The following is a 12,020-nucleotide window of genomic DNA, read 5'->3' on the forward strand; positions in this document are numbered from 1 at the left end:
CATCATCGTCTTTATGGCCAAGGCCGAACCATCTCCTCAGGATCCATCTCCTGCTTTGGAGACATCCGCACCCGTAGTGGATGTATAAACTGGAAACCCTAATTTTAAATCTATGCTTTCAGTTTCAGGGGGAAAGATCTAAACTTTTTAGTTCTTGATGCATTCTACTAAATTGTAGATTAGTGAGAAATAGTTGGTTTAATTAGATTTTATGATTGAGATTGATTTAGTTCTTGGCTTCTTGCTGTATGTTAGTAAATTGTACTGAAAAAATAAAAATCCTAATTTTAATTTTATGCATATTAGTGTGCTAAAAAGTTAAAAAACCCTAATTTAGTTGAATTGTTGAAATAATCTGCAGGCTTCTCAAAAGGAGAATCCTAATGTAAATGCAAGTCAAGTTGATTCTATTCAATCTACGCAAGGCTCTTAGACTTTGACTAAAAGGAAAGCAATAAAAGGAAGATCGGAGGTATGAGATCATTTTACTAAGTTTAAAGATAAAAATGATGACCCAAAAGCAAAATGCAACTATTGTGAAAAAGTATATTTTGCACATTGCAAAAAAAAAAAAAAAAATGGTACTACATCACTACTTAATCACATGGAGTCTTGCAAAAAACACCCACATAATGTCGACACTCGACAGAAGCTATTAAATTTACAAGCAAATCTTGATTCACAAAGCGGAGGTAGTACGAAAATGGGAACCCTTGTTAGTTGGAGTTATGATAAAGGAGCCATAAGAAAAGCTCTCAGTTATTTTATCATTTTAGACGAGCTTCCATTCAAGTTAGTAGAGGGTTTAGGGTTTAAAAATTTCATGTCCACCGCTTGCCCTAGATTTCATATTCCATGTCGTTGGACAATCCAAAGAGATTGCTATGAGGTTTACCTTAAAGGGAAATTTTTTTGAAGAATTTATTGAAAGCTACATGTCAAAGGGTGTGTCTAACAACCGATACTTGGACTTCCATTCAAAATATTAATTATATGTGTTTAACGGCACACTAGATTGACAATGATTGGAAATTGAACAAAGGAATAATAAACTTTTGTCCTATTTCAAGTCATAAAGGAGATGATCTTGGGAAGGCGGTCGAGAAGTGTTTACTAGATTGGGAAATTGAGAATGTTTTTATCATCACAGTTGATAATGCTAGTTCAAATGATACAATGATTACATACTTAAAAAAGAGGTTCAACAATTAGGGAGGCACAATGTTGGGTGGGAAATATTTTCATATGAGATGTATTGCTCATATTGTTAATCTTGTTGTTAGTGATGGGCTCAAAGATTTGGGGGTTTCTGTTGCCCGTGTTCATTCGACGGTGAGATATGTGTGACAATCTCCGTCTAAATTAGCTAAATTCAAAACTTGCATTGAACTAGAAAAAATTGAATTTGGTTCATCTTTATGTTTGGGTGTATGCACTAGATGGAATTCCACTTTTTTGATGTTGAACATTGCTCAAAAATATGAAAAAGCTTTAGAGAGATAAGGTGAAAAAGATCCCTTCTTTAGATTTGAACTAAGTAATGGAAATGGACCTCATGAAATGCCATTGGAGGATGATTGAGTTAATGTGAGAAGGTTATGCACTCTGCTTGAAAATTATCATAAGCTAACATTACGTGTTTCAGGTTCTTCATATGTGACAAGTAATTTTTTTTTCTTCAAGAAATTGGTAATGTTGCTTATGATTTGCAAAAATGGCGATTGTCTGATGATGCATCATATGCTAGAATTGCTAATAGAATGACAAATAAATATGAGAAGTATTTGGGAAGTTGGGAGAAGACGAACATGTTGGTTTACATTTGCGGCACTTCTTGATCCACCAAATAGAGAAGATTTTGTAACTTTTATTCTTGAGCTTACATACGATAAGAAAGAAAGCGTTGATAAATTAAAATTCATCAAAGATGCCGCATTTGTATTATTCAAAGAGTATAAAATTAAATATGGAACTAAAATAGATGCAAGTGGGCAATCAATTGGTGCTTCATCTAATAATATTGACAAAAATGATGTTAATCAAATAACCAATGTAAGAAGTCGGTTTAAAAGGTTGAAAGCCGCAAAAGGAAGTGCCGAAGTAAAATCAGAGTTGGAAAGATTTCTAAGCGAGGATGTTGAATCCGATCAAAGTAACTTTGATATTTTAACTTATTGGAAAGTTAATAGTGCAAGGTTCCCAATTCTCTCTCCGATGGTTAGTGATGTATTGACTGTTCTAATCTCTACAGTTGCTTTTGAGTCTGCATTTAGTACATGTGGCCGAGTACTTGATCCATTTAGGAGCCCAATGACTCCGAGAATGGTACAAAGCCTAGTATGCACTTCCGATTGGCTTCGAAACTCGTTGGCTTCACCGGGTTCAAGCAAAATTTGATTTGAAGAAGATTTAGATGCTCTTGAGAAGTTACATAGGTATTTACCATTTATGTTTTTATATGTTAAATGATTTGCTTTTTTATTAATTTGTTATTTGTTTATCTTTCAGATTTGAGTAAGCTTTCAATTGAACCAACAATCACAGATTTGTAAGAGCTTTCATGGAAGAACACATGTAATAATTGTTTATATTTTTAATTGTGGTGATACATAAATTGCCTTCAATTTTACATACTAAAAGCTAAATTTGGTTTCATGAACTTTACAGAACTACACATACATGAATGTGTGATTGAGGATCTTGGTGGTAAATGGTTAAGTTGCTTTCTTGAAAGCTCCGCCTTCACATCCAGGGAAGTGCTTAAATTTGCAAATCAGAATTCTCAAGTAACTCCTTAGAGAGGCTTGTGGCAAGGTGTATTCTTGTTCTGTTTTTGCTTGAAGTAATTCCTTCTTTATCGCTTTATCTTGATTAGATTAGTGCTTTTTTTTTTCAAAATCCTTGCATGTTAGTACATATATAAGTTGTGAATAAAGCAAAAGAAAAGGTTGTATAATAGACATGAATAAATTTGTCTACAACATTTGAATGCATCTTGATTAGAACCAAACAAACAGAACCGAACCGCACTGCCCCGACTTGCAACAATTCGGTTCGGTTTTGCATAATGGGCAGTTCGGTTCGGTTGTTCAAATTTTGATAAAAACCGAACGTGACCCAACCCGTTTGCATACCCTTACTCTCACTCCTCAGCCGCCCACTCCCCCTCGCCCTCCTCTCTCTTCTCTCCTCTCTCTCTCTCTTCGATCGATCACCCGCCTGCCTGCGGCAGCGAATTTCCAATCGCCGTTTCGCCTCATGCGCAGTATCCCGCCGCCGCCGGTCCTCCTCAAAGGTAAATTTTAAATTTTAAACTACTTAATTAATTAATTTACTGTTTTAGCACTTATAAACTGTTTTTAATCTTTAAATAGTTAATTTGTTCAATTTAGTTTAAATTAATTTTAATTTAATCTTGTTCATTTTTAGTTAAATTTAGTTAATTTAGTTTAATTTAGTGAATTTTAGTTAATTTAGCTAATTTTAGTTTAATCTTGTTCAAATTCAGTTAATTTTAGTGAATTTTATTTAATTTAGTTAATTTTAGTTAATTTAGTAAATTTTAGTTTAATCTTATTCAATTTTAATGAATTTTAGTGAATATACTAATATACCTATATTATTGTTTGCATTCTACATTCTCTGCAATGATTTTAATGAATTTTAGTGAATATACTAATATACCTATATTATTGTTTGCATTCTACATTCTCTGCAATGAATATAGTGAAGAATCGAATGCGCAATAATATACCTATATTATTGTTTGCATTCTACATTCTCTGCAATGAATATAGTGAAGAATCGAATGCGCAATCGCATGGGTGATGACTGGTTGAACGATTGTTTAGTCACTTATATTGAGAGAGAGATATTTGATAACATTGACAATGAGAAAATCATACAATATTATCAAAACATGAGAACTCGAAGGAACCATTGTAAACTTTTTAACAAAATACTTCTATTGACTATTTTTGTTTTGTGTACATATATGTCTGCTTTGTTTTCATATTGTTAACACTTAGCTAAAGTATCATATACTAGTAGTGATATTGCCCCCACACTGACAAAATTTTCTGGATCCACCCTTGTATATCCGTACCTACGCCAATGCTATAGATGGGTCTATTCACGGTTAAAATCTTAAAATTTAAGGAGGGGTTTAAGCGGAAGGATTAATTAAATTAGTTCACCATGGAGCAAAGTAGGGTTAAATTAGTCAATGTTTGACAAAGGAATGAACTTCAACTTCAATCCTGAGCAGCTCCGCAATATGGAGAAACGAAAGAGACCATCACTCACGCATGAAGATTGTCTGAAGATTTGGAGAAACGAAGAGACAATAAAGAGGCCATCACTTCCTTTAACAGACCCTAATAAACACTAGACAGCTAAAGGTACATGTATCCAGATCCAGTATGAACAAATTTTTGATTTAAACCCATTTCAACTTTTTATTTTACAAACCGACCAATTTTTTTTATTTAGCGGAATCGACCCACTTCTCGGCCACGTCAGCAGCGTGGCCGAGAAGCGGGTCGATTTTTTTTTAATCTCATCACTAAATAGTCGGGGTTGCCAAGAAAAAATAGTCGGGGTTGGCAACCCCGACTATTTAGTGATGAGATTAAAAAAAAATCGACCCGCTTCTCGGCCACGCTGCTGACGTGGCCGAGAAGTGGGTCGATTCCGCTAAATAAAAAGAGGGTCGGTCGATTCCGGTAAAAAAAAAAGGGAATGGGTTTAAATCAAAAATTTGTTCGATCCAGTATATATACGCATGCCAGGTACCTGATCCCTCATCCACAATGAGCTTGAACTACTTGAGCTTAAGCAACCTCTTCATGAGGTACCCTGAGATCATCTTATCCCTTGCTTCTTTCCTCTTGATTTACATCCTCCGATGCTCGTACCGGAGCTCCGGCTATGCGATCCCGACAAACTGGCCGCTCATCGGCATGCTCCCAAGCCTTGCTGTTAACACCGAAAACTTCAACAGCTGGGTGGCCGCGGTCCTGAGGGAAGCTGGCGGCAACTTCCTCTTCAAAGGCCCGTGGTTCACCGGCATGGACGCCTTCACCACATGCGACCCCGCCAACGTCAACCACATCTTCAGCTCCAACTTCCGGAACTACCCCAAAGGTCAAGAATTCTCCGAGGTGCTCGACACTCTAGGCGACGGCATCAGTGCCTCTGACGGAGACTCATGGGCATTTCAGCGGAGAATCGGGATCTCTCTGATGAGCTCGACCAAGTTCCGGTCATCTATGAGGGCGGCTAGCTTTAAAAAAGTGACTGAGGGACTCCTTCCGCTGCTTGACTGGATAGCTGATGGAAATCGCGTGGTTAACTTGTGCGACGTGCTGATGAGGTTCTCGTTCGATCTATCGTTGGTTATGGTTCTTGGTGTTGATCCGGGATACCTTGCTCCTGATCTTCGGGTTATTCCGTTTGCGACAGCTATGGTAGAGATGGAGAATGTCAGTTTTCGTCGATTCACGACGCCCAGATTCTGGTGGAAGCTGAAGAGGAGGTTTGGCCTCGGGGAGGAGAGGATTCTCCCTCCAGCTCAAAAGATCGTCGATGACTTCTTGGCTCAACGCATTGAAAAGAAGAGAGAGGAGAGCAAAACTAGCAGTGGAGGCGAAGATGTCGATCTGCTGAGTTTATTGGTGGGGATCTGTGGACAAGATAACGCGATATCCGACGAGTTCCTCCGCGACATCCTGCTCAGCTTTATACTTGCAAGCAAAGACAATGCGGGTATCGTGCTCGGCTGGTTCTTCTGGTTGGTTTCGTTGAACCCCCGAGTTGAGAAGAAGATCCTAGATGAACTTCGATGGTCTAAACCATCCTCAAACAACTCGAAGGTTTTGATCTACGAGTCGTTGAGACTGTACCCGCCAGTGCCGTACAACATCAAGCTCGCTTTAGAGGACGACGTGTTGCCAAGCGGACACAAGGTCAACGCCGGTCAACATGTGTTTATATCGACGTATGCGATTGCAAGGATGGAGGGGGTTTGGGGAAAAGATTGCTTGGAGTTTAGACCGGAGCGATGGATCGATGGGAGGACGGGGAGGTTGAGGTTTGAGCCGTCGTGCAAGTTCTTGAGTTTTCACTGTGGGCCGAGGTCTTGCGTCGGGAAGAACATGGCGTTGGTCTCGATAAAGATGGCAGCGGCCGCCTTGATGTACAACTTCGAGGTGGAGGTGGAGGAGGGGCATGTGGTCGAGCCGAGCCTCTCCATCCTCCTGCTGATGAAGAATGGGCTGAGGGTTAGGCTTAAGAAGAGGTCATGGATCACTGCATAGTTTCTCCGTTGCTGTTCGTGTGTGCGTGCGAAATAATGATGGGTTTAGTGTTTCTGAACCTTGGGATGCTGCCCGTACATCAAATTACAGAAGCTGCTGTATGTTACATGCTAATGTTTTATCATGTGTCAATGTTTGTTCTAAAATAATTGTACGTGTTGATTTTTCTTTTTGAATTGGGTAAATTAAGAGGAATCTCCTTCATTTGCACCTTGTTTGCTAAGAGCTCTCCCAATCTAGATATTTCAACAAGATACCCACTTAACTACGACCATGAATTTATAGCAGGGTTACATTATTCATATCATCCTAAAAAATTCATATCCACCTTCTAATTTACTAGGAATCGAAACATCACTCGGACGACAGAACATCCTGAAGTAAGGAGAAAAACTCACAGATCAACATGTAAACTAATCATCAACATGTAACTACTGTCTGTACATCAAATTCCTGAGAAATGGTCAGCAACAGTTCTCAGGAATTCTTCACATATTATCCAAAGTTACGCAATCTTTCATTCATCTTTTTCATAGAAATAAAAACTGCTATTTTTTACACGTATAAATGTTTATCACACAAATAAATATCATGTGCTTGCGGTCGCTCTTAGTAAAGCTAAATATAACAACTCTGGCCAACGATAGGAGCACCATTTTGTACAGATCCTCCTTATTACTACCCTTTATTTTGCGATATTTTTTTTATCAATCACAGAGCAATAGGGTACTAACCGCGCTATCAACATGTATAAATTTTTTTTATTGTCGTTCAATAGAATTGAGAATATCATAAAACACAGAAGGCCTCTTCCTAGATCCCAAACAGAGTTCCTGAAAAACAAACACAAGATAAGAGTTATTTTAGGATGATTAACCGTATCTCGTCACTCGCTTATTAAGCTATGACCACAGTCATGATCCTTTGGAGCTTTATCGCTGAATTTATTAAGAATGATTGGCTTAGGCAACCCCTTTCCTCTAATTTCCTTTACGAGTTCTTATATCTCTCAATGTTGGGAAAACACCTCATTTACCTAACACTAGCCTGCGTTGTAATTACCCTTCCCTGAGCTCTAAAGCTTTTCACACTCATCTCTCTCTTTTAGTCCTTCCTTCTCCTAGACTGTTGGGAATTTAACGCTGAAACCCCTAATGCAACAGAAACGCAGTATAGAAAAAATACACCAAGATTTAACGAGGTTCGGCAACTGCCTACGTCCTCGGGAGCCACACAGATAATTTCTTATTAATCAAACAAGAAATTATAATTTAGGAGCAGATCTCAAAATTGAGATTTCTCAAATAAACACTGTAGCTACAGTGTTAATAATTAAAGGGTATGAACCCTTTCAATTCTCACTTGAGAATAAATGAATAACCCACAATAAAAAAACCCTTCTTTAATTTTCTCTCTCTCTCTTCTTAAATCCCCTATCTCTCTCTCTCTCTCTTCTTAAATCCCTCTTTTAATCTCCCCTCAAAATCCCGAAGTTCTGAGCGCTGGAGAAAAATGGAACGAAGACCGAAAGGGGAAAATCGCCGCCAGAGAAGAATCGGAGGAGGGAAGAAAAAAGCCAGCAGCGAAACCCTAGGGCCAGAAGGGGTTTATATAGGCGGATTAATGGCTGGGCGACAGCCTGTCGCTAGCGGCCCACTTGGACGCCAATGTCGAGGCCGAACGCAGAGTTGAGAGGGGGGTTCGAACGCAGAGGTCGAACGAACGCAGAGGTCGGATCCGAACGCTGAGGTCAAGGGGGTTTTCGCTCACATCCGTTGATTTGTCGAACCATCATGCTGAACCATGCTAAGCCGTCGACTTCGCCACGCTCGCCTGCATCATCTCAGAGCTCGTCGGAGCTCCTCGCCGGACATGGAGGTTGGTATCCACCCCCAAACTAATAATCTCCCACTTGGAAACCAAACCGATGTCAACGGGCTATCTCATCAAGCTCCTCTCCTGTGTGGCTCCGCCCTCATCATCTATGCATGAAGGCCAACTGAAGTTACGCACAACTCCAGTTTCTGAACTGTCACCGTCTTTGTTAACATGTCTGCTGGATTCTTACTTCCTGGAATCTTTTCCAGTTTCAACACGTCATCTTCCAACAGGGATCTAATGAAGTGGTACCGAAGCGCAATATGCTTCGTTCTAGAATGAAATGCTTTGAATACCAGCTCTGTCAACAAACCCTGAAGCCATATCATCTCTTTACTGGCTTCAGTCACTGCAACGTACTCAGCTTCTGTAGTGGATAGGGTAACGATCTTCTGTACCTGTGACATCCAACTAACGGCTGTAGTTCCAACGGTGAATACATAGTCGGTGGTGCTTCTTCGGTGATCAACTTCGCTACCGAAGTCTGCATCTACGTACCCTTGCACTTCCACCTCTCCCTTACCAAAGTGCAAACACTTCTGTGTGGTGCCTCGTAGATATCTCAGAATCCACTTGACCGCTTCCCAATGAGCTTTTCCTGGATTCGACATAAACCGGCTGACCACTCCCACTGCATGGCCAATGTCTGGTCTCGTACAGACCATAGCGTACATCAAGCTTCCGATAGCTGAGGCGTAAGGAACCTGAGCCATACTCTCTTTCTCTTCTTCTGACTGAGGAGACTGATCCTTCGATAGACGAAAATGGTTGGCCAAATGTGTGCTCACAGGCTTGGCGTCGCCCATGTTGAATCTCTGCAAAACACGGTTGATGTACTCCGTCTGAGATAACTGCAAGAGACCTCTCTTCTTATCTCTCGTGATTTGCATTCCAAGGATCTTCTTCGCTGGACCCAAGTCCTTCATGTCAAACTCCTTTGACAGCTGCTGCTTCAAACTCTTGATATCTTTCATATCTGCTCCTGCAACCAACATATCATCAACATACAGCAGTAGGATGATATAGCTGGACTGATATCTTTTGAAGTAGCAACAGTGGTCGGCGTTGCACTTCTGGAAACCTTCCTTGTGCATGAAGCCGTCAAACTTCTTGTACCACTGTCTTGGGGCTTGTTTCAGGCCATACAAGCTCTTCTTGAGTCTGCACACCAGGTTCTTCTTCTTTTCTTCTGAGAAACCTTCTGGCTGGTGCATGTATATCTCCTCTTTTAGATCTCCGTGAAGAAACGCCGTCTTCACGTCTAACTGCTCGAGATGAAGATCTTCAATTGCTACAATACTCATCACGGTCTTGATAGTATTTAGCTTCACCACGGGAGCGAAAATATCGGTGTAGTCAATTCCTTCCTTCTACTGGAAACCTTTGACAACTAGCCGGGCCTTATATCTTCTGGAACCATCTTGCTCATCTTTCACCCGGTACACCCATTTGTTGTGGAGTGCCTTCTTACCCGTGGGCAACTCAGCTAGTTCCCATGTCTGGTTTGATATGAGAGACTTCATCTCATCTTTCATTGCAAGCTCCCACGTGCTCGCATCTCCACACTGACAAGCTTCATCAAAGCTTTCAGGCTCCCCACCATCTGTCAACAACAGATAGTTCATGTATCTCCTGTTGGGTACAGGAGGACGAGAAGATCTTCTTAATATCGGAGCTGGTGCGTCGGGCTCCTGCGCACCATCTTGTCCAACAGGCTCTTCTTGCTGAGGACCCTCTGCATTGGGTTCTTCCGAGAGGTTACTCGGGACATCATCTGCATCTACAAATATTGACTCGCTCTCTGAGTCATCAGTCTTGTGCATGTCCTTGTACATCACCTTCTCGTTGAATATCACATCTCTGCTCCGGATCACCTTCTTGTTTTCGTTGTCCCAAATGCGGTAGCCGAACTCATCTTCACCATAGCCGATGAAAGTGCATTTCTTTGACTTGGGATCAAGCTTATTCCTGCCTTGATCACTAATATGCACGTAAGCTACACAACCGAAAACTTTAAGATGTGAGAGTTTTACCTCCTTTCCACACCATACCTCCTCTGGTATTCCTACACAACCGAAAACTTTTAGATATGAGAGTTTTACCTCCTTTCCGCACCATACCTCCTCTGGTATTCTGTGCTCCAATGGAACCGATGGACCTCGGTTGATCAAGTAAGCTGCTGTGTTGACCGCTTCTGCCCAGAACTGCTTCGGTAGGCCTGATTGTACTCGAATGCTTCTGGCTCTCTCTGTCAACGTTCGGTTCATCCGCTCAGCTACACCATTTTGCTGAGGCGTGCCGGGCACGGTTCTCTCCATTCTGATCCCGTGCTCATAGCAGAACTTCTTGAATCCGGTGTCTTCATATTCACCGCCATTGTCGGTCCTGAGCTTCTTTATTCTCAGACCGGTCTCATTCTCGACCATAGCTTTCCATCTCCTGAAAGCCTCAAATACTTCTGACTTATGCTTCAGAAAGTAAACCCACACTTTCCGAGTGTGATCATCGATAAAAGTCACGAAGTAGTGTTTTCCACCAATGGACGCGGTGGTTGTTGGTCCCCACACATCTGAGTGAACGAGCTCTAGCTTCTACTTCCTGGGGGTTCTGCCACTTGTCTGAAAGCTGACTCTCTTCTGCTTTCCAAGTATACATTCTTCACACATATCCATCTCCACTGACTGCAGTCCTGGGAGTTTTCCCTTTGTGTGCATGATTTTCATCCCCTTCTCACTCATATGACCGAGTCTCTGGTGCCACAGCTTTGAAGTCTCATTGCCTGCTGCAACTGAGATCAAACAACGTGCACCTGCTGTCATATACAGGGTACCAGTCTTCTTGCCTCGGGCAATCGTCATTGCGCCCTTTGAGATCTTCCAATCATCTCCATGGAAGGTTGTGGTGTATCCTTCGCCAGCCAACTGGCCTACGGATATTAAATTCTTTCTCAGGTCGGGAATATGCCTGACATCCTTCAGCTCCCATACTGACCCGTTCAACTTAATTTTCACCACGCCTTTGCCCACAATAGCACATGGTTGATCATCACCAAGATATACGTATCCAAGATTTCCGGGGGTATACTTCTCGAAGAATTCTTTCTGAGAGGTAGCATGGAACGACGCTCCTGAATCTAACACCCAAGATTCCTCCTTGCTCTCCAAAGAGCATATCAATGCGTCGTCTCCTCCTGAAGTGGAGGTGACATTCACCTCTGCCTTCGCCTCCTTCTCCTTCTGTGCACTCTTGCACTGATTCTTGTAATGCCCGGTCTTTCCACAATTCCAACACTCGATAGCCTTCGAGCTGTTGCTTGGATTCCTTGATTTGGACCTCCTGTCCTTTGATCTACCTCTGAAGTTTGATTTTCCTCGTCCGTTTCCTCTGGTTGAATTTCTACCTCTTGACTCTGTATGCAATACTGAAGAGGTTGTAGCTTCACCAGTCTCTCGCCGTCGGATCTCCTCACTGAGAACCAAATCACGAACGTCGCCGAACTTCAACTTTTTCTTTCCCGATGAGCTACTCACTGCCGTGACTGTAGCGTTCCAACTCTCTGGTAGGGAAGACAACAATATCAACGCCCGAACTTCTTCATCAAACTCAATCTCAACTGAACTCAATTGGGTTGTAACCGTATTAAGTTCATTGAGGTGTTGTGCTACTGACGCGCCTTCCGCCATTTTCAGATTGAATAACCGCCGCATTAAATGAACTTTATTTGCGGCTGATGGCTTCTCATACATATTTGAGAGAGCTGGCATAAGACCTGCCGTGGTCTTCTCCTTCGCTATGTTGAACGCAACATTGCGAGTCAACGTCAAT

At 41.6% G+C, this 12,020-nt stretch overlaps 1 protein-coding gene across 1 annotated transcript; it reads left to right on the forward strand.

The window, feature by feature from the left end:
* Nucleotides 4,789-6,492, forward strand: LOC109839707 (cytochrome P450 86B1-like). Its single transcript, XM_020408221.1, has one exon. The coding sequence runs from the start codon at nucleotides 4,812-4,814 to the stop codon at nucleotides 6,315-6,317; it is 1,506 nt and encodes a 501-aa protein (XP_020263810.1). The 5' UTR covers nucleotides 4,789-4,811; the 3' UTR covers nucleotides 6,318-6,492.

Source organism: Asparagus officinalis, chromosome 4 (assembly GCF_001876935.1).
Source record: "Asparagus officinalis chromosome 4, Aspof.V1, whole genome shotgun sequence".
In the NCBI taxonomy this organism is placed as follows: domain Eukaryota; kingdom Viridiplantae; phylum Streptophyta; class Magnoliopsida; order Asparagales; family Asparagaceae; genus Asparagus; species Asparagus officinalis.